Consider the following 23,858-nt stretch of genomic DNA (forward strand, 5'->3'; position numbering starts at 1 on the left):
CGGGGCTCGAGGATGAGATCCGTAGAGATAAAGTCATACCGATCCAGGCAGTGAAAACTAACCCTGGATTCCTTCTCATCTCGATGCTCTCCGAGCGCAAGGACTCCTTGCTCCGAACTGAAGACAAGAAAGACCGCTGCGGCAGTGTTCTCACTCCCTTGTTCAAACGTTTCAACATCAACCTGGATTCCTACAAGGTTGTGCCTGAGCTTGAGTACATCGACACCGCTTATTTGATCACATGCCACATCCTGCGCGACGAGAGCACTTACAAGTTCGCTGACAAGGAAGGGAACACTCTCTACTGCAAGCTTCCTCTTCCCGGGTTAACGAACATCATGACCTTGGAAAACATAGTGTTCCTGCCCGACGCAGAACACTTGTGCGACGACCCACGCGCGCCAGTTCCAAATGAGAATGCTGACATGGATGATGTGGAGGATGTGACTCCACCGGCTGTTGGTGCTTATGATCTGGAGGACCTCACGGATGTTACTGATGATCACGCCTACAGACGTTGGATGGTGGACTCTCAGAGGAAGAACAACAGCCTCATGAAGAGGATCCTTAGGGCGATCACTGGAGGCTGCATTGGAAGTCAAGATGAGCAGACGACGCAGGGAACAAGGCGCCCAGGCAAGGAACCAGCGGGCACCTCAACTGGAGAAGAGAGACTTCCGAGGAACAGGAGAACAGCCGGTCACTCCAGTAGCGGCGATTCAGACTGAGTCCGAAAGGACTATTCATATCCCCTTGTTTTATCCATCTGAACTATTTAGTTCCCTCCTATTTGTTTCTGTTTGTTGTGTTTTAGCCTCCTCCGATCTATTTTCACAACCAGGGATGGTGTGAAGTAAGTCTGGGGGAGAGACTCTGTACGATTTCCATGCTTTTATCGAGTCAGTCCCTAGGATCGAGTCAGTCCAGTCAAAACTTATTGTGGTAATCAGGACCTTATTTTTTGATGATTTCTTAACCACCTCGTGTTTTAACCTTCTTATTCAGTGACCTTAGCAGTGACGAAAGACCCACACATGGACCTGGAACACCTTGACTTATCTCATTTGACACTCCGGAAGTTCTCCACCGATCAGGTTACACTGGGTAGACTCAACTCCACTTTATCTGAACCTAATCTGGACTTTAATTCTTCTTGTTATGGGTACTAGATCAGGGAAACGAGAACTATACTCAGGACTTCTTATCCTTTATATCCATCTTGCTGTTCCTGAGTAGCTAGCTCATCTTTAGCTAGTTCCCACCTTGTATCCTAGCCTTTATTCCACCTTCAAGCATTTGTTTTTCAGTGTTATATTTGCAGATATGTGCAAAAAGGTTGGAGAGGAAAGGATCGACGCAGCCTCTTACTTGTTACTGCTGCAGAAATTCAATCAGAAAGGAGAACAAGCAGATTAAGGGAGTAACTGCTCCATGACCAATGAATCGTGCAAGTGGAACAGAATGGTGCGAATCAGATCCACCAGTGGCCTCCTTAACATCACATGTTACATCCTTCTTCGTCACCTCAACATCTATTTTCATGCTATGTCATTCAAAAAAAAAAAAAACTCTCTATCTTTCATTTTTAGCATTTGACGATGGAGAAGGAGATGAATTCAAGGGAACACGAGCCACTGGGAAAGTCAAGCAAAGAGTTTGGTACTAATTTTGAGAGCATATAGAAGGGGACGAGCAGAGCAGTCTGATGACTGTTCCCGAACAAAGAGCAGCCGTTCTAGAGAGAGCAAAAACGAGTAGAGGCTGTGGACATCAATGGATCCGTCCTCTCTTGCAGTTTTGTGCGATATCCTGCATCCTCTAAAAAAAAATTGGTAGCCCCTAAACACTCTTAACTCCACCATTAAATAGCCTGTTCCATACCTAGACCGTCTACCCTGAGTAGCGCCTGTGACAAGAAGCTCACGATAATCCTAATTGAACAAATGGAGTTTGGTCTCGAAAGTGTTGCTTTTTCAGGTTAAGATGTAGAGTAAGGAGCCGATCTGTGAACAGCGATCAAGGGTTCCCAGTAAGTGTGTGTGGTCCTAATCTACTGCTTGTATGGTTCAGAGATTTGTGGTAAGAGTATGGTTGCTGAGAATAAGCGAGTTCCCACACTTTCAAACCTTTCTCCCTGTTCTTGGTACTTGCCATGTTCGAGGACAAACAAGGATCTAAGTCTGGGGGAATTGATATATGGTGTTTTTCACATCATTGTATAGGTGTTTTCGTATTGATTCGAGTCCTTAATCCGTGTCAGTCTAGTCCTTTTTGATCTTTTACAGGTCTGGAGTTGGTAGAAGAATGAAGAGAGGGTGCATAAAGAGAAGCTGTCCTGTTGGAGCATTCCTGCGGAGAACACTCAAGGAGAACAGTCCCGAGACTGTTCTCAAGCGGAACAAGCAGACGGAGTGATCCCGAGGTTGTTCCCGACAAATAAGGAAGCTCCTATTTCAGGAATTAAAGCCCTGTTGCCCTAATATCTTTTCTACCTATTGGCACCTCCATATAAAGACGCCATCTATCCTATTTTTATCTCGGACGCTAATTTTTACAAGAGAACTATTAGCTTTTGCGATCTGCAACTTGTAAGGGAGAAGAATCCATTCTCTCATAGAGAAGACCCTCTGAACCCTTTGTTTGCTACTCTTATTATTATGCAGTTCCATTCAGGATCTATGTCTTTTACTGCTTGCATTATGATCGAGTAGTGATCTAGCTCGCCTAGGGTTGTTAGGGTGTTGAATTATGAGCTAAACATAGATAAGCTATTCTTAATTGTTCTTCGTTCATACTGTTCTTAAAGCTTCCATTAATCTGATCACTTGATGTTAGATCCTAAGTTAATCGCCTAGCTAACCGCTTAGTAGATAACTTGACATGTATTGAATGAGCTTAATATCCCTAATCAGCGAAAGTAGATATTAGGGTAGTAAGTGAACTGATCGGACCTGATCTCTAAGGCTTGCAGTCGTTCTCATCTCAACGACAGTTAGATGGTGGGATCGACCAGCAAAGGGATCACCACCACGACAGTGGGGTGTTCCAGCTGAGTGATCCGAGTTCTAGAAAGCACTACATCGCGCTTGAATAATTGTTTGGCTCTCGCTCAACACCCAATGAACTACCCTAGGCTAGCCTCTTGTTAAATTGAATGAATCTCTAGTTTACTTGTTTTCCGAGTCACCAATTGAATTGAAAATCATTTTCCTCTTAGCTTAGTATTGAAACTTATAAGAGTAAAGTGTAGACTGGTCCTCTGGATTGAATCTAAAGTACTATAATCACAACTGTTAACTTGGCAGTAGCAAGAATTCATATTTAGTGTATCAAGAAGAAAATACTGGAACACATGGGGGCGGAGACAAGGCTAGACTTATGTAGGTCTCGCTAGACTTACGTAGGTCTCACCTTGTTTCTTCCCACCTGTGATTCCAGTATCTTTCTTCTCTTCTTTTTTAAAATATTACAACAGGAGTCCCTAATTCGTCGTTAATTTACGAGGAATTAGCGAGACCGCTTGTTTTTACTCTACGAGGAAATAGCAAGGCCCGTGTTTTCCGGTTACGAGGTGTTTACTATGATTTCTGCTTACGTGGAATTAACGAGTCCCGCGTTCTTTATTTTTTAATTTCGTCGTAAATTCCTCCTTATTTTACGAGGGAATTACGAGGATTATGTTTAAATCCCTAAAATCCGAACCCCAAACCCCAAAACCCATCTTCCTTATTCCCTTTAACCTCAATCTATTCTTTCCATTTCAAATCCCAAATTCTAAAACCACAATTCCTTAACTTATAATCTCAATTAATCTTTTATTTCTAATACAAACTCCCATAACCTTACACAAAATCAAATTATATAAATAGTTTTTCATGCATTAAGTCTAAAAATCACTCTTATTAAAAACAAATACATCAATCGGATACATCGATATTCTCGTCATCACTAGAAACATCATTATTTTCATTAAACTCGTCTTCAACAGCTTCGTCCGTGGCATCGTCGGTAAAATCTCCGTACTCATGATTATGTGGATCAATGAGAAGGATGTTATCAATTTCTTGTTCAGGTTCCTCGACTTCATTTATCTGTTCTTCTTGCAATGGTTGTTCTTCTCCACTGTTGATTCGTCCTCGAGGTGTAACTTTGATCACGGCTAACCAATTTATTACTGATTCTCTCATACGAGGGTATGGAAGGAAGCTAACTTGTTTTGCTTGTGAAGCTAAATGAAAGGCTCGAATTTGTTGAACCTGTAAAAATAAAGAAAACGTAGAAATTTATTTATTTTGCTCATGTATGGAAAAAAAAAGAATTTGGTTGTACCTTCGTCCACCATTGACATCAACTACACCGAATTTGTTAAACCGAACACCTATGTTGACGACAGGGTCGAACCATTCACATTTGAACAATATCCCTGGGAATTCGACTTCAATAATCTCTGTCAAGATCCCATAGAAATATGTTTCCCCTTTTACACATATTCCATAGTTACTGGTCGCCCGCTGGCTACCATACTCATATGTGTGAAAAGTATAGCCTCGAGTGAAATACATATATGATGTGGTAACCTTTACAAGTGGAGATTGAATTACTTCGTGTAACCACTTAGGATAATCTGCATCGTCGTCATAATCAACCTGCAAAAATAAAGAGAACGTTGAAATATAGATCATGTATGAAAAAAGAGTTTGATCGACCTGAAAAAATTAAGAGTTTGAGTTAATACCTGATTCTTCAACCACTTAATAAAGTGTTGATCTTTCCTTTTGTCTATGTCACTTGTGGATATACCTGGGAATTGTGGCAACCGGAATTCGCACTGTCGATTTTCATTTAAAAAAGGAAAGTTAGGAAAACCTTAATTTCCCAGAGATCCCGGATATCTACTAAACCACACGCCAAGCAATCAGAACACGAAATAAAGAAGAGAAAAATCAGAAATCGAAAAAGAGAGCAAGATAGTTCTTATTCTGAATCTGCATTTGAGCGTTTACAACAAGGTAAGAGTCTCGGCTACGAGAGCTGTCGGCAAGATTCCTAGTTCTAAAACCCTAAGACGGCAAAAACCTAATTGAGTCACAGCTCGAATAACAAAAACGGAAAGTTGCCTAAATACTCTAAGTGCTAAGTTTGCTCTATCTCGAATCCCCCTTTGCCTCTCACCTAGGACTCCTTATATAGTTGCTCCTAGGTCGGTTTGCGCCTTTCCCCTTCTGCCCTTAAGCCGTCAAAGCTCAAAAATGGAGATATTCCAATTTTCCCGATCTTCGTGATTATCTTCGGAAACTTCACATTTATCCGCGGAAACTTAACATTTATCTTGCCTTACGAACCAAGCATAAACCGTCATAAGGCTTATGGGTTTTCAGTTAAGAAATCATAAGTGGGCTTTGAGTTGCGTTTTAGGTCTCTTTGGGTCGTCTTTGACTTGAAATGTTTATTACGGTTTCTTCGATAAAACCAAACTTCCCATGGTTTTTATCATATAGTTTGACTGATGACTTCAAGTGATGAGAAACAAAGAATGGTTTAGCCATGGCCTACGGGAGATAGCATTAAAGAGTAGACGAGAATACATGGATTTGTGTCGTATCGACGTTTTGGAACGAATTGGTCAACCAGCGTTAGATCTGGCTAACAATTGGGAAGAAAGTGTTCCCTTTAATGTGCTCGCTGCTACTTTTATTCTCGAGTTTTCTTTGTCGCGAATGTTTTCGATGCATTACAATGACTCACTAGGTTCAACGGAGACTGAAGAAATGCTTTGATGCTCGAAGATTTCTCGTAAATTTTGTTTATACGAAACTGCCTTTATAAAGCCGAAGACGGTTTTAAGACTTTGGCTAATCGTTGAGTTTTAGTTTGATATTGGTACTGGTTTTCTATACGCATGATTACGACAAGAAATGATGTACAGTCTTTGAGATTATGTTCATGATCGTCTGGATATGTTGTTGGCGTTTAGACAAATTTTCGATTGTAGTTTGCCTTTTTGGGACGATTTGGTTTGACGAAAGCTTTTTCCTGACGATTTGCAAAAACTTTTGAAGTTTGGGAGTATACGAGTATAGTATAAGTACCTACTCCCCCCTCCTTTTTTTTGCGAAAGAAAACGATTGAACCGATACTTTGAAGGGTTGTGTACGTTTCTTCTTCCGAAGTTTGGAATGATCGACAAGACGGGTCGATTTAAAGATGACGCTGGGACTGTGATTTGGTTGTTTCCAGGTTGACGACTTGGAATATGTTGGTTTTGAGAAAACTGCTAGAAACGAATCGTTTTTAAGACGACGTTCATGTCTCTAGTTTTTTCTCTCTTTAGGAAACGAGCTGGGTATGCGTGGCAATCGTTTCTCGATTCTCAGAGAGTTTATATCGGTTTGCAAGATCTGGCTGAACATTTATGGAACAATATACCGAGACAGGAAAAATCGCCTAAGACTTAGTTCGCTAGACTTAGTCTCAAAGGCGTTCTTATTTCTTAGTAATTTGCTACGAAAATTCCAAGTCTGATATTGAAACAAGTCGGACATACCTTAGTGTTCTCGGAGATGCAGTTTTGTCTCTTCTCAGTTTTGCTTGCTTTTTTCCCCTTCCTCTTCTCGTGTATGTTCGCCATTTTTGATATTGGTGTTTATCCTTTGAAACTTGACATTTATCTTTCGAACTTGACTGTTATCTTCTCCTTAGATACGACGTCAATTTCTATAAAAAGGTTGAACATAATCGTATAGTTGAGGCGGCTAAGGTGTTAAGTTAACTGTTGCCGTTTTATACGATTAATTTGAATTCATGCGAGAAAACAAGTCTTTGCGGTTTTTATCGTAAAGTTTCAATGGTAACTCCAATCGAGACGACACAAGAGACGTTTCGATCGAGATTCGAAGGAGAACGCAAAGATGGAGGTAAGGGCGAATAGGAGCAAGCCAAGGAGTTTAGACGAGTCTTACTTGTTTTCGTCGTAAAATCTAAACAGAAACTCTGATTGAGACGAAACCAAAAGCGTTTCGATCGGGATTCAAAAGAGAACGCAAAGGAGGATCTTTTTAAAGCCTGACAGGTCGCTATGTAGCGAGTTGGAGGTCTGCCAGGTCGCTATGTAGCGAGTAGGAGTAAGCCAAAAAGTTTAGACGAGTCCAACTTTTTTTCGTTGTAAGATCTCAACGGAAATTCTAATTGAGATGAAACGAAAAGCGTTTCGATGAGCATTCAAAAGAAAACGCAAAGGAGGACCTTTTTGAGGCCTGACAGGTCGCTATGTAGCGACCTGGTTTTGGCACTGGCTGGTCTAACTCGAGTTTTGATGATACGTTGATGCAGTCATTTCGTAAATGCTGCCAATTTTTTTACGAAAGTCTCATTGTAAAATATTGACTCTTTTCACTTTGCAAATGATGTTCCGTAAAACATTTTTGAGTTTAATTTTACGAAAGCTGTGTAAAAAATGGTCCTGGTTTAATTTTACGAATAATGTTTCGTAAAATGTTATCGAGTTCAGATTGACGAAAGAAGTCTCGTAAAATGTTGTCAAGCTTAATTTTACGAAAGTTATTCCGCAAAACTATTATGAGTTTAATTTGAAATCTGTTTCGTAAAGATGTTTTCGAGTTCGGATTGATGAAAGCTGTCTCGTAAAATGTTGTCAAGCTTAATTTTAAGAAAATTATTCTGCAAAACTAATTAATATGAGTTTAATTTTACGAAAGCTGTTTCGTAAACATGTTTTCGGGTTCGGCTGTGGAAGAGCCCTTTTTCGGAAAAGTAATGTTTTGCGGCTCTTCTGCAACTTTATTTTCTGGGTTCAAGTACCATAAACTTTGGCTGTGACGAGCTTGATTTCTTGCCACTCAACTTAATCAGAAATTTTCTCGTTTTCTGCAGGATTGATCCGAGGAAGTTCTGAGTAATTTTTTCCGTAATAAGCTCGAATTCGACGATTTATGTTACCATGGAAGCGACTCTTAAGTATTTTATGAAACCTTAGGTTTCAGAAAACGTTTTAGCAGTGAGGGAAAAGATCTCCCGTTTTGCTTTGTTTCGTCTCCGTCAACCGTTTTTAGGTTTCGAATGATTTTTAAGAAATCAACTTTGTTTCTCCGAAAGTTATCAAGAAGAAGTACAGTCGTGGGGGTTGCGTACCCGATTTCATGTTCTTCTTCTTTCTGCGAGTAATCTAAGGTTTTTCCGAAAGATATTCGGAAGAAGTACAGTGGCGAGTTATGTACCCGATTTGTAGTGCTTCCCTTTTTTCTCCGCGGCTAACTGATATATCATGGATTTGACCTATTTTTACCCATGGGATATAAGTATTTTACTATCTATATACTATATATTATATCCTATTAGGTATGTTTTCAGGTTCAGAAGTATCTTGGAGTAAAGTGATGATTATGGAGCATTTAGAATTTTAAAAGAGATTTCATCCGAGCTGACCATAAAAGGTCGATACGAAGAAGAAACAATCGATTGATGCACATCCAGTGCCGTCGATCGATACCGAAGAGAAGCCTCGACGATTGAAGATTATGATCGATCGATATACATCCAGTACCATCGATCAATGTCGAGACACGGAAGCGCGACTTGGTTTCAGCCGACTTTAAACCCAAGACTTCACCAATTTACAAGATTACCCCTGACGAGTTTTTAACCTAATAGTTATATACTTGCCTAAGTGTTAGGAGGCAAGAGAGAGTTTTTACACAGTTTTTACAGAGTTTTTCTACAGAGTTTTTCAGCCACCATTGTATTCTTAGGAGAGAAAATCATAGAGAGATTTGTGATTGGAACTCCATTGATTCATCTATTCTATTTTATGCAGTTTTATTCTTTTACTACAGATTGGCGTGAGCTAATTACCAATGGACACAACACTGGACATGAAGTCCACATTTTTGCTGCGGTATACCCTGCAGGCCTTGGTTGAAATGATGGACGTCATGGCGCCAGCCTATGAACCCCACCTCGTTGGTTAAGATGATTGACAGGAAGATCTGTAACTGGTGTATGACAGTATCAGCTACAGGCTACAAAAATTATAAAGCTTTGTTGCAATGCTGGTTTGCTTCAAGGGAGTAAGCTCTGTTTTTTCAGACATTTTGATATTTCTGAGTTTTCATGTAAAAGTCAGTAAGACTTAAACAGATAAATTTGATGTACAAAAGTTAGTTTTCTTTGAATAATTTTACAAATATTCAAAAAAAAGGTGAAATAAAGAAAATATGGGGAAACACCTTAATACCTCTAGTTTATGTTCTTTACAGTTTACGCTCTATATTTTTATATTTATTTTTGGTTAGGGTTTGGCCTGCCCTACGGGCAGGTTAGTAACTAAAAAATATATTTAACGTATCATAAATTTAATTGAATATTCAAAATTTATAGTTCATTTAAATTACAAATAATCTTGAAATTGTAATACCAAAAATTACAATTATACATCATTCAAATTTTTAATATTATAATTATACACAGATAACATCTAGTAATGCAGACGATCATGGGTCTTGAATAATAATAAACATATGATAACATCTAGTATTACATCATCATCCATTGAGCATTTCTCTAATACACTTGTTAACGTTTACCGTTCATGAATTAAATGCATTAATAGTTACAAAATTAGCATGATCACATATAACATACTATTCAACTTATATACCTTTGAATTTTAGATTCAATTTCGTAGTATACAACCATACTTATATTAGGTTTGAATCTCAAAATTTAATATTTTTCAGAAACATAAAATTTCTATTGGTAAACAATTTGGACATTATTTCTTTCCACAGATGATGGTGATGCCACTCACTTCTTTTTTTACTGAAGTTGCATATTCAGCAAGATATCTTCGTAAGTGTATCATCTTCTTCTCTTGAGGTTCTCCTTTGAAAGAAAAAAAACACAATTCTACATGTCCCTTTGTAACCTGTTTGCCTTTGATACTTTAGCCTTTCTAAAGAGTGATTAATTCTGTGGAGTAACATTATGAAAAACACACCTGCAATAATGTAGAAACAATGTTCCCACGTCTCCGATGAAACCAAAGAGGCTCCAAAATCAGGCAGTGTCTCCTGACATTTCACTCTGGTTCTCCAGTCTCCTCCCTCGATGAAAGAACCGCAATTAATACTTAGATAATATTTTTTCAAGATATTTTTTTTTTCTCTATGTATGTGCGACAAATTTGAAATGCAGGGGAGTGAATGTCTAACCTCATCTCTCTTCATTTCACAATAATCTTCATAGCTCGTCTAAGCATTCTCTATGTTTATCTTCATTCTCATTGTTCCTCTTTGTTTGAAGTCTGCAGTAACAATCCAATTATGGTCAGGGAACCAACCACAAACCTACAAATAGTTTTCTCGCAGTCCACCAATGATCCGTTTTGAACACTAATATATCTGCATTTCTCCACTTCGTCGTAATAATATATGATTCTCAAGGCGACACATATATCCATATATTTAATCAAAATCAACCAAAAGTCAAGATTTGCAAACGCAAACACAGCTTGTAAAGTCTACAAAGAACATACCTGAGCGAAGAGAAGAGCGCATGATGTCGACATAGTTGGACTTGATTCTCAAGACGACACATATTAAGATCCATATATTTAATCAAAATCTTCCCTGAAATATATGTACTGGTAAAGTCCATGTATTAGTTTCTGATCTGTAGACGTATGGACTCCAAAGTCAACACTCTCTTGTTAATGTACTTATTTCTAGCCTCACTGCTCTCTGCAATAGTTCATTACATACACAACACAACCCAAAAATTCCAATCAAAATTCAGAGACTTTGAATGGTCGGATATATTTACGGAGGTGATTGGTTGATTTTTTTTTACCCGCCATGGCCGTCGTAGACACCAAATGAATGAGCGGTTGATTGAGGACTGAAACAACCATCTATTAAAGAAATCTTTGTAGATTGGAGGAATCTGGATATCATGGAGACATCATATTCCATCTCCGGTGGTCTTCCACAGATCGAAGTTACACCGTACAAAGGAGCACTCTTGAACTCGAACAGACTCCAGCTCTCTGTTCTGCTTATCATCTTCTTGTTAACCGTCGATCGTCTCTTGTCTGAGCCAACTGTCTATTTCTCGTCTGAGCCGTTGATCTCTTTACCGGTAGTGATACCAGTGTCTTTCTCTGATGATGAAGATTCCTTTAAGTTGGGGGAATTGATCCGAGAGGAAAAAAATTTCCTAGATTGAGCTCCATGAGACCCAGAAACAGAACTCGAAGTCTCCAGCAACGAATCGCCATAGTAGTAGCCTTTGTTAGAATATTTCCCTTTAGTGATTCATAAATATGAATCCTTTAGCCATATGATTCTCTGATTGAATAGACATAAGCGGAAGCATACCTGATGTATCCATTGCTTTAGGATCTGAAGTTAGGGAATAGATCTTCCAAAGTAATGGGACTGGGTCTGGGGCTGTCTAAGCATATACGCTGTTCATTTTCGTTGCACCTTGACATACCACATCTAATTCTGGTATAAAGTTTGCTCCCAATACGAAATCATATTAATTAATACTTGGAAAATAATAATATAAGCTTTACCTTCTAATGCAAGTAAACATGGTAAGGTCTCTAATTACCACTTTCAAGCTCTTGGCCATCTTGGATGTTTAGACAAAGCATCAAAGACATTACAAAAGCATCTGAACTTAGGTTCTGTTTCCTTGGCAAACATTATTCTTTCCTCGATAGAAAAGTAAAGATAGCTTTTTAAGAAGGATTTAACAATAATTGGCCAACATGCATCACGCGTCTAATACCTTGCAAACCCATAATAAAAAAAAAATAGTACAGTGTTGAAGAGTTTTGAATTTGTATATGTAAATAAAGTGTAGCAGAATGGCAAAGATGATGCAACAAAAATCATCAAATGAGCAGAACTGTAATAGCATGCCAATGGACTGGTTCTCATTTAACTCATTTGATGATTAAAACAAATGCACTGTTGATTCTGTTTCACTTTATTTGTAAATTCATTATCAAGCTTTTAATCCAAACATTCAGTTTAAGTGGGATCCATTTGTTTATTTCTTGATTATCAGAAAATCTTCCCTGAAGTTATACTTGATGAGCGTCGCCATAACCAACGAAGTTGAAAACACGGACTCTTACCAGACATTAGCGTGATGACCATTCGCATTGGCAAGAAGGTTTTCACCGCAAATAAACACCAGTCATTGCCAGAGAAATATTGAAGCTGAGATGAGAAGATGAAGGCTTGAACTCAGGCAAACCATGGACATGTACAGCTCAGCGTCCAGAGAAGCACTTAATACAAAAGGGCTGTTAGAAATATAGATGTCAGCAGATATAGTTGATGATGAGTAAGCTCAGCTTGCTCCGTCTAAAACTTTATGACTCCCATGTTTCTCTTGAAAAATTAGCATAACCTGTGTAAGAACCTCGGAGATTTGAGGAACTTAGGAGTGCTGAAGCGGCAGTCCTGGCTTTTCCAAAGATGGAGAAGGCCAAGTGTAGAGCTACAATGGAATCAAGTGTGAAAGCGCAGATGATGGCAGAACTAGAAGGAAGCAAGCAGAAATGAAAGAAAGAAGGGAATCACACGAGAAATATGGTGGTTGAATTCATTCGTACATAACGATGTCTGGTACAAAATATACACTTGATCACACCCCTAATGTTGCTCAGGAAATCCTCACAGGTTTCTTCATGTCCTGCATATGGGGTATTTGGTGTATGAGTTCATGGAAAATGGAAAATGGGAGCCTAGAGGAAAGTCTTTCAGAATAAATTACCTTACGTGAAATATATGATACAATTACAAATCATTAAAACAATACTCCCTCCGTTCCTAAAAGATCCATGTTATAGTTTTTTCACACTTATAAGAAAACATTTAAAATTGTATTTTCCATTACATTGTTTTTCTTAATTAACTATTCCCAATAACTTTTAACCAATGAGATTTTATTAAACACAATTGTATTTTTTGAAAAGTACAATTTTTCATTAATTAATGTCTTGAAAATGTAAAAAATGTATATTTTTGAAACAAATTATTTTTCTAAAAAATGGATCTATAAGAAACAGAGGGAGTATTAGTTAAAACTCACACGACGTAACACATTTCCTATAACATATCTTCTCGACAAATGGCACCTGCTAACCTAATAAAAGCAATCAGAGCATTGACACATTTGAAAAGAAATTCGTCCAACCACACCTCTTATTTAGTTATAAACAATTAGATCTAATAAAAAATATTAAAAATAATGTTACACTATTAATAAAGCTGAATCCTTCATTTTCCTGATGAAAATTTCATCAATAGAATTTGTCTAAAAAATTAACACTACAATTTGTAAAAGTTTATTAAATATTCCACATTTTCATCATATTATAGGTTTAAACCAAATTTATTAATAGAATATTTAATAATCCAGAATTTGTTTTTGATCAATTTTTTAATCTAGCAGAACATTTGACATCAATTTAAAATAATATTTTCGCACATAATTAATAATCTTATTATATAATTGTTGTCCAAGTGAAGGAGATATAGCTGAGAGAAACAGCAAAGAGGCTTGAGAGGAAGAGAGGGCAAGTGGTTCAGAAATGGTGAGGATGAGATTAAGCGAGAGAAAATCTAGAGAAAGACAAAAAGAGACCAAAGGAACTACAGAAAAAAACTAGGAAAATGCCTCAATCAGCAATTGAGAATCAGTCTATAAGGGTTTTCATTTATTCATATCAGTCTATGGTTTTATCAACAAGAAGACAGAGTGTGTTTTAAGTATAGCTAATTAGAGATGCACATGAATATATTCTCTTTTGATGCTGCACATTAGCTAATTATAGTTTCCTTGGTTTTCAATTACATGCACCAATCTCAAAAGAATCATATGATATACTGGAATGAACACAATCCCATAAATTTAGAACTGAATTTTAAAAATAAATTTGGCAAAATATTCAGTCATATGTTTATTTAAATATTGATAATTAATATTATGTTTTGATTCTTTTTAAAAAAAAAAATAATTTCCTATTATAGTGAATTATATTTTCATTTAAATTAGTAATTTTAAAATAAAATATGTAAAATAAATAAAAATACATGTACATTCAATATATACAAAATATAAAATAATCAATGTTTTGAGTGTTAAACCTAATCACAACAATAAAACTCAAATTTACTTACTATATATATATATATATATAAAAAGTCAATCAAACATTTAAGAAAATGTATACCATTCCAATCTTGAAAATCATGTCATGCTAATACAAACTTAAAATCTGTATAAAGACTAATAAAAAAATAAAATATAAAGAATTTTAGTTAAGATATATACGAAGATGATATAAAATATGTTCTCATTATAAAAAATATTACAAAAAGAAAGATAATAACTAAAATATTATAATGTCTTAAAATATATCTGATGAACAAATTAAAAACAAAAACAACTTATTATCTTTCTTTTTGTAAAAAGTCAATCAAACATTTAAGAAAATGTATACCATTCCAATCTTGAAAATCATGTCATGCTAATACAAACTTAAAATCTGTATAAAGACTAATAAAAAAATAAAATATAAAGAATTTTAGTTAAGATATATACGAAGATGATATAAAATATGTTCTCTTTATAAAAAATATTACAAAAAGAAAGATAATAACTAAAATATTATAATGTCTTAAAATATATCTGATGAACAAATTAAAAACAAAAACAAGTTAGAAACAAAAAGAAGTTAGAAAAATAAAAGAACATCAAACATTAAGTAAAATGAATATAATAGCCTGCCTTACTTAAAAAATTTTAAATGACAAAAATCATTATTTTATAGATCTTTTGAAAATGCAAACCTAAAACACAAACCCAAACCCAAAAATCATACAAAAAAAAAACTTAGATCACAAGTAAATTATATCCCGTCCGTAGAGCGGATCTATCCTAGTTCTTATATACGAAGAATTTTGGCTAAGATCCCATATATTCAGCGCCCACACGAGTCTTGACACCAAATCCATATATGGCCAAGTGGCCTTATCTTTGAGCAAGTTATCTTCGACATCTGATATGTGGCAGTCATTTCCATCTCTATCTTACTTATAAATTGTTATTTTCATGTATTTCGCCTGGACGTAAATCATAAATATTTTATTCATGTTGTCTAGCTGGAAGATAGAAAAAAAGAGTTATTAAAACAGAAGATTTATTAATTCATACAACAAGAAATGATACAACACCACCACAATTGACCGTATAAGAAACCAAAATAAAAATAACTGTGAACTTTAGAGTTGTAGGAATCACATACACACATACATAAATAAACACACACGCACACAAAACACTAGAAACCAAGACGATATGTATGTTACATGAAGTGTGATGGTTGTATATGATAAGAATCTTGATTAGCATTGGAAGCCAGGGGGAACCTTTTTGCTACAAACATTGAGCAGCAGACTGAGAGATATCGGGATGTTCAAGTTGTTCCCAAGGATATTAGCCTTGAGCGCGGTGCAAAGACAAGCAGCAGCCTCAAGATCAGCCAGTCCTTTTATAAGCGTGCAACATGGCTCGACCGGTGGTTGGCCAAGGGTAACGTTGAGTAGACCGTTGAGAACGTTGGCGCAGACTCCAAGCTTAAGGGCGTCTCTAGGGCATTTGGCTGTGGCAGGGCTAGGGCTTGGGGTTGGTTTAGGTTCAGGGTTAGGTTTTGGCTTGGGAGAAGGGCAACCGCAGTTACCGCAGGCTGAGATTGTTGTGAAGAAGAGGATGTTGAGAATCAAGAAAATGGCTAAAGAGCTTGTGGTTCTTGAACTCATTGTTAAATTCCTCTTTTTGCTTCCAAAGGGACTTTGGTGTGTGTGAATTGGAATGAGGAGAAAATGGAGGGTTCGAGATGGCTTTTATAATAGTTCGAAGGATGGGCCAAGATATTGTATGACCTAATATGGTGATTTTTATTAGAATATTCGTGAAGTTCTAAATCTTCAGTTTATACTTCTTGTAGATTACAGATAAAAAGAGGTTGTGTTTTATTATAACGTCTTTAATTTATTTATTTTGCAAATAACTGTTCGTAAATACAAAATGATTGCACATAATTATTTTTTGTAGCAAAAGTTTCATACAATTTTACTGGATAAGTAGTGATCATTAATCAGTAAACTTAGCTATAATCATAATATGGAGAATAATAAACACGGAGAACTATAGCATCGATTTTTATAACGAATGATCAACATATATAAATCAAATTTGTGTTGTTATTAGTTTGGTGTGTACTGAATTCACATTAGATTTTGTTCGATTATGTTAATATATTGAGGCCCAATATTGAAACCATGGGTGGGTCCATAGAACATTGATCTGGCAATCGACAGATGGATTTTTGAAGGTCAATTTTTGGAGTTTTATAAGAGCACCCAATGGGGGTTTTTACTCTCGAAGCTCTAAAAATGCATATATATATATATATATAAGTATATATAAATATTAATATTTAATTGAAAATTTATAAAAGTTAGAAAAACCTGGAATTAAATAAATATATATATATATATATATATATATATATATATATATATATATATATATATATATATTAGCACCATGATAGAAAAGAACCTTTCATTGAGGTGCTCTAAGGTTCTCTCAATTAGGATAAAATTATTTTTCACGAGCTTATCCTTAAAGGTTACGGTAGTAGTTTTTAATCAACACAACTGCAGTATTTAATGTACGCCAAAATTTCAAGTCATTTGCTCTGAAACCTAGGTATATTATCCAATAAAGTGAACGTTCTGACATATTGAGAGATATAATCCCTTAGATGTCAAGATAAGGAAACCTCAGTGCATATTTTCGTTACTTGCCTATTTGTGGTTCAGGTGTGAAAAATAATTCCCTTCAATCAAGTAGTTCACCTAGCTATAGAGAATGATTTTAAGAAAGCCATAGTCCACTTCAGATATAAGCTATGTCTCCCACCAACAGAAATTTCTAGCAGCATCCTTCCTTAGGTATGCTGGTTAATCTGGATGGAACAAAACTCTTGATCTTCGAAACAAAGTCGTCTAATCGGTCCTGCTGATGTAGCAACAAGAGCACTGATGTTAGCGAAGGAATGGATTGTAGCACAAGAGCACAAACCAAAAATGAATCAATACTTACCAGACCTGACAAAGACCAGACGAACATCGATGATCGCAGAAACAGAGACAACATGCAAAACCGACGCGGCTTGAAACAAACAATCGAAGCAGGCTGGCCTCGCTTAGATCTTCATGGCAATAGGTTTCAGCCATCCTCTCCAAGGATCGAGCACTTAAACCTTCATAAACTTTCCTCTCATGGTGGAAGCTTTAGTAATGCGACTCGCCATCATCAAGGCAGTGACCCTAGAGAATTCCAAATATCAAATGTCCTTCGACAACCTATTGCTCATTAGAAAAATTAATCGAGAGTTGCAAGTTAAAGAAATTCATGGAATAGTGCGTGACATCCATGAAATCTCCTCTGCTTTCGTTAAAACCTCTTTTTGTCATGTTCATCGCAAACTCAACGGAGAAGCCGATGCGTTAGCTAAGGCCTCCTTGGGATAAGTTTATGTATTAAGCCCAATCATGGGTTCACTTGGTCATAGGTCTTTTTATATTATTGAATGAAGTTGTGTACAAAAAGACATATCGAGAGATGTTTCGACCTATTAAGAGATATCTATTTTTATTAAAACATAAACATTCAATTGAATCCAAATTTTTTGGAGTATTTTAAATTAAATATAGTTTTTATTATAAAGTAATTATGAAAATAATAGTATATTATTTTTTATTAAAAGGTCGAACAATCTTAGCTTATTGGTTAAGGCTTCTACACCCAGGTCTAGAGTTCGAATCCTACGCTATGCATTTTGTTGCAGTTTATAGGATACGAAGCTTATCTGAGGATCTAGACCTACTGTAGGTGGATCCGTTCATTTTGGTATTCTGCTGCAGAGAGAGCCAGTCTTTCGTAGATGTTGGATATGCATAACCGTTCGTCGATTCAAGTGTTACGGTAAGAGCTTCATCGTGAAATTCTTATATGTGGAGCTATTCATCAGTATCATGTATGTTCAGATAGTTGATCATCGTATGTGATAAAGTTAAAAATTATATGATGATGTAGTGTTACCTAGTGTTAACAAAAACAGCATAATGATTTATCTTGTGTCCAAACAATGGAAATTATTATAATCGAATAAAACATTCAAATAATTTATGAAAAATCAAAATAAGTATTACTTATTTTTGCATGTAAGATACTACCAAATAATTTCAGCCAATATCAAATCAATTAAAGTAGTGGATTATTTTATTTGTATTTTATATATAAACTTAAATTCTTTTGAATTTAAATAAAATTTCATATTATATTAAATACTGTATAGAAAAATATAATAAATTGATATCAAATAAATTTTATAATTAAAAATTTACCAAAATATATCATACAATTAAATAAATAAATTAAAGAAATTTTATCAAAAATTCATAACAAAAAATTTGAACTACCTACAAGTTAATTAAATAATGTCTTATACAATTTCATATTTAATAAACAAAAATAGAATAATTATATATACATATATATATATATATATATATATATATAAAATATTCAAATATACTAAAATAGCTTATATCTTATTAAAACATAAACATTCCTATCGGATCCAACTTTTTTGTATGATTTTAGTCCAAAATATAGAATTGCTAAGGTGATAAATATCCTTCAAAGAATTGTTATTAATTCTTGTGTTCTAGAGTAGCTAACTAGAACCTTGAACTTAGGATAGTGGACAACTACGACGGTAGGTTCTACACCAGAATAGATTCTCTCGAGCTAGGATTGTTTAGAAATAAGCGACATCTGATTTAGACAATACTAGTGAACCTATCAATCAACTCGCTAAAGGCTTTCGGAGAGAACATCGATTGACGCTCTTACCATAGCATCGATCATCCATATCAACAAGCGACATCTAAGATATTGGACTTAGTCAATAGGATTGATTCAACAGCGAAAACTAGAGTACTTTCTCATAAGAAGTCGAGTTCTAGGAATAACAACTACCTTGTTCGCCCTGCTTATTTACTATTCTAATAATTTATCTAGCTTAATCACTGTTGATTAGGATCTATTTGGTGTTCTAGCTCCTTGTGGATTCGCTCCCTAATTACTACAGCTGAACTTCTTATTTGAAAGAGTAAAAGTTACTATTTAGAGTGATATCACTTGGAAAGGAGTTAGTAAAACACTTTATCTATGTAAAGATAAGCCTTAGTTATTATCCTCATATAATATTTTAAGAAATAAATAAAACATTGTACTTGTATATATTATTCTCTGTATAAGACTCATCTTGTACTTTCAAGAGAGCGCAGATTATTCTACACCGGAGCTTTTTAGACAAGGATATTTCTTAAAAAATATGAAACCCAGAGCCAATTCTGTATTCTGACCCAAACCGTCAATTTTGTTAATCTGTATTTCAACCCCCATATGTTAATGCTTTTTCAAAGAACTTAAGGTATGACTGGTTTTCTCGCTACCACCTTCAGACACAGCTTTTGCGGTTGGTAGTGGTTGTTGGTGTTTTGCAACAATCACCCAAGCCGCTCTAAACCGTTTCAAACCGCTCTAAACCGTTTCAAACTGCTTTAAACCTCATAAATTCAAAAGCTTGTTCCAGTTAGCGTCTCCGGTTGCGGGCGGTTGTGGGACGATAAGTTTTGGGAAATTGCCACAAATACCACATTCATAATACCACTTTTCATGTTTACACTAACCACTTTTACCCTCACTTTTAATGAAGCGTAAAATACAATTATACCCTTAGGGTTAACTAATCTAGACTTAGGGTTTAAACTTGAGGGTTGGGTAGAGTTTTTGGAATGTGAAATTTATGATTATAATAAATATATAAATACTTAAAAAATATATAAATTTTTTTTTAAAATAGTTTTAAACATAATTTTCGTTATTCAAAAAGAAATTTGAAAAAAAATAAAAAAAAATTCGAAAAAACTAATTCAAAAATAAAATTTATAAAAAAGTTTGAATTTGAAAAAGTATAATTCAAAAACATAAATTTTTTTTTTATTTTTTTACTTTTTTAATTTTTTTTTTATTTTTTTTTTAATTTAAATAATGATTTATTATATATATAAATAACAAGGGCATAATAGTCTTTTGCTACTTAATGAAGAAAATATTTTTGAAAATGTCTCATTAGTGGTGGTAAAAATGAAAAGTGGTACCATGAAAATGGTAAACATGTAATTTTCCCATAAGTTTTTGTTTTTTTAAAACAATATAAATACAAAATTAAAAATATTCAATAAAATTTTAAATTGGAATTATAAAATACTACAATATATCTATTATATTTTAATTAATATTACAAAATTTTAAAATAAAAATATTTTCTATAATTTTTTAAAATTTTAAACTATAACTTTCTAAATATAATTTTTATATTTATTATAATATTATATTTTTGATATTTTTATAATTATATAAAATTTAAATATTGTTAATTATTTAACGGCTGATGCATTTGGTAGTTAACCAGTTATAAGTATCCCGCTAACTCACCAATTTCTAACCGCAGAATCAGTCGAAGAAATCTTTATTATCAATTCCATAGTGATTCTCAATTTCCATCATTTAACACATTATTCAGGTTACGTGATAGAGATATTGCTAATCCTCGTTTGCCCATCACAAAACAATTCAAAATAAGATGAGAAAATGAGAAACATATTTTGAGGTTTCCTTACGTAAATCATTGTACACGTGTCATGTAGATGATAAATGATTTATCCAATTGACAGATTGTGTACTTGTGTCTCAAAAGCATTTACCAATTCTGTACACAAATCTTTTATGTGGAAGTTATTTTAATATCAGTTCACTATTATAATAGTTATTATATGTGAGTAGTGGCGATCTATAATATTAAAACATAAATATTATTTAGAATTAATTTTGACTTATATACACAATATAAAATTATAATATTTATGATATTTAAAGAGTGAATTAGGTGGAAAACATAAGAAGAAGTGGAAATTGGGTATAAGTCCACAAAACTTAAACTGGCCAACGTGCGCATGAGTAATGCTGAGAAAAGACCAGAGTAACCTTACCGATTCGACTTCATTCGTTTAGGGTCTAGGGTAAGTCTGACAGCGGATATTTAGAAAGATTTACGGAGATCTTAAACAATATTTAGATAAGATATAATTATATTGCCTCGGTAAATGATTTCCTAACAGTGGCTTCTGAGAGACAATCCCGCACCACAACATCTCTGACGCATTCGGCGTTACAGGAAACCAAATCCATCAAAAGATTTGCCGCCTCTACATACGAGAATTGTGTAGTGATTATATTGTCTCTCTCTAATTTTTCTGAGCGTCTATAAAAGAAAGAAACCGGTTCTATGAAATCTCAGTCACGGAAGTCTTTCTCCAACCGAAAAAGCTAAACATTCCAAGATCTCTCATCTGAGGTCAGTTATCTTCGAAACCCTAATTATTCGAATGTCGTTGATTTATAACAAGGAATCAGTATGTGTTCCATTAATTTTTAGTCTGAAGTAGTTTCGATCTTTGTCAGAGTTAGCGTTATAGCTTGAGTCTAATTAGCGTCTATTAGATATTTGTAAGAATTTAGGTCACTTAGGTTCGATACCCTAATCATTTGACTCTTATTAATTTATAACAAGAAATCTGTTTGTCTTCCATTATTTTTGTCGGGCAATAAATGATAGTATTTATTACGATTCTTGCTGATTGTTGATGATTTTTGTATATAAAAACAGGATATGGGTCGTGTGTTTCGTGTTTGGCATGGTGATTGGAAGAAAAACCGACAACAGCAATGGTTCTTTGTGCTGAAGGCTTCGGATTACGGTTTCACGTTGTACATGGATTCTTCTGAGACTTACGAGACCGTCGAAGCCACTCTGAGAGAACAGTATCTGCTCCACGAGACAACTCCCCTCGTGCTGACATAGGGGCTGCCTGATTGGATGATATTCCCAAGTGGGCCCGCACCGCCGATGATACTGTCTACAACGGCCGACTGATTACTGTAATGTCCCGAAGGCCACCGCTGACAGATGTGAACTTGATGGTGACTATGGGTGCAAGGCCGGTAGCTGAGTCCCAGTGTATTCTTCTGTCCGAATTCTCAGTCGGACCAAATCGCTACGTTGTTGACGGCACTGAGGATGCAGCTGCGAAGGCACGTTATGATAGTAAGTTGTTACTTTAAGAACTTCTAAATCTACTGTCTGGTTAAATTTCTTTGTATAACATTGTATTATATTTTTTTGCAGGCTTGGTGCATGGACATCGCATTCCAACCAGTGTAGCGGTGTTGAACGAGATATTTGGGAAACAGGATATGCTAATCTTCCACCGCATAGCACTGGAGATGAACCACGCTGATAGTAATCAAGAAATGGAAATTATAAATCTTGATGATGATGAGGACATGCTGGATGTTCAACCTCTCCAAACAATCCCACCAGCTAACGGTAGAGCTGATCCAGGTACTTTAAACTTTTGATTAACAATATTGTAATGTCTCAAGACTATAACTCTAACCTAAATTCGTAGTTTACGGTTTACATATAAATTTCAAATGTCTTTGGTAACAATTTTCATTTAATTGTTAATGCAGAAACCAGTCATTCAAACCAACCTCCATCTCTAACCGCTATGAGTGCTACGGGGGCTCCACCTGTGATGTGGGATGTGGGGATTGACTTGATTAACTACCCCGAATTTTACAACAATCAGATGAATGGAAGTTTTGAGAGTAGCGACACAGACTTCTGGAATGGGCTCATCGAAGAGGCATCAAACTCTACTGCAGCAGACAGCGTTGACAACATCGGACTTCCGGTGGAAGTTCAACTCAGCCCGTCAACACTTTTGTTGAACTGAAGATCGGATCTGATGGTGAAAGGGCAGGCGAGAGTGGACCTGCTGACATCGAGGGAATCTCTTCCGCGGGATCAACTGCTGTCACAGAAGCTCAACTCGTGGAAAAGGGGATGGAGTTAAGTGAAGAAAGTGGAGGTAGTAAATTAAAAACAGATATTTACATAAAATAGTTTATCTAACATTTGAACACATTATTGACAATGTTTCAGACAACGTAGGTGTTGCACCGGTTGAAGTCGAAGTTCCACCAGTCGAGCCTGCTGAGAAGATACCAACTGATGCGTCCCACCTGATGGACGGACCTGGTTTGACTCTCACTCTTGCATGTGGACCCTCGGAGGGAACAGGGGGCAAGGCCGAAGCAATCAAGGTGACCGAGACTTCGTCTGAAGGGAGCTAGCCAGAAGGTGGGTGCTTCGCCTGAATCTCTATAGAAGATTCACTAATGTATAATTACTAAGGAAACGGATGCTAAAATAGTTTTTAACGGGGGTTGTGGGTTTTTGTTAGCCGGTTAATATAAAGTTTAATCACAGAGGTTGGTTTTTGGGTGGTTAAACTTTTGCTTAACCAGGCTGGGTTTAGTATTTTGGAAAATAATCAACTTTGGATCATGTCTTTTGGACCCAATGAGATTATGTAAGGGGCGGGCTTGACCGAACCCAAGTGGTTAGGATCTTAATGTTATGGTGCTTTTCGAACTGATGTTGTAATGGAATGTCTCAAAAGTTATAATATGATAAAAATGTTGTCCACAACTTATATTTATTGCCTTAACACTCAATGTCAATCTAAATTCTTAGGCACAAAAACGCACGTTGA

General features: G+C 35.6%; 2 protein-coding genes and 1 long non-coding RNA gene across 4 annotated transcripts; 1 reads left to right on the plus strand and 2 right to left on the minus strand.

The window, feature by feature from the left end:
* Positions 1–9,647: 9,647 nt before the first annotated feature.
* Positions 9,648–14,579, minus strand: LOC106411408. 2 transcript variants are annotated; one of them, XR_007338461.1, is made up of 7 exons: positions 12,439–14,579; positions 11,391–12,331; positions 10,864–11,317; positions 10,550–10,754; positions 10,227–10,318; positions 10,013–10,118; positions 9,648–9,940 (listed from the first exon to the last, which is right to left on the minus strand). It is a non-coding gene; the product is annotated as an uncharacterized LOC106411408 (long non-coding RNA). The 2 variants fall into 2 exon arrangements; XR_007338460.1 differs by having other exon boundaries at positions 11,391–14,569.
* Positions 14,580–15,218: 639 nt separating this feature from the next.
* Positions 15,219–16,163, minus strand: LOC106411407 (14 kDa proline-rich protein DC2.15). Its single transcript, XM_013852165.3, has one exon. The coding sequence runs from the start codon at positions 15,852–15,854 to the stop codon at positions 15,441–15,443; it is 414 nt and encodes a 137-aa protein (XP_013707619.1). The 5' UTR covers positions 15,855–16,163; the 3' UTR covers positions 15,219–15,440.
* Positions 16,164–20,765: 4,602 nt separating this feature from the next.
* On the plus strand, positions 20,766–23,791 carry LOC106411406. Its single transcript, XM_013852163.3, has 5 exons — positions 20,766–21,592; positions 21,905–22,342; positions 22,424–22,639; positions 22,771–23,171; positions 23,246–23,791. The coding sequence occupies exons 2-4, from the start codon at positions 22,180–22,182 to the stop codon at positions 23,034–23,036; spliced, it is 645 nt and encodes a 214-aa protein (XP_013707617.1). The 5' UTR covers positions 20,766–21,592; positions 21,905–22,179; the 3' UTR covers positions 23,037–23,171; positions 23,246–23,791.
* Positions 23,792–23,858: the final 67 nt, after the last annotated feature.

This window comes from Brassica napus, chromosome A3 (genome assembly GCF_020379485.1).
Source record: "Brassica napus cultivar Da-Ae chromosome A3, Da-Ae, whole genome shotgun sequence".
NCBI lineage: Eukaryota > Viridiplantae > Streptophyta > Magnoliopsida > Brassicales > Brassicaceae > Brassica > Brassica napus.

What these genes read in the sequence shown, in the direction of transcription:
- LOC106411406 (XM_013852163.3), top strand. Translation starts at nt 22,180, where the DNA reads ATGTCCCGAAGGCCACCGCTGACAGATGTGAACTTGATGGTGACTATG. An exon ending in TGCGAAGGCACGTTATGATA is followed by an intron (nt 22,343 to 22,423) that starts GTAAGTTGTTAC and finishes ATTTTTTTGCAG; the next exon opens with GCTTGGTGCATGGACATCGC. An exon ending in TAACGGTAGAGCTGATCCAG is followed by an intron (nt 22,640 to 22,770) that starts GTACTTTAAACT and finishes TTGTTAATGCAG; the next exon opens with AAACCAGTCATTCAAACCAA.
- LOC106411407 (XM_013852165.3), bottom strand. Translation starts at nt 15,854, where the DNA reads ATGAGTTCAAGAACCACAAGCTCTTTAGCCATTTTCTTGATTCTCAAC.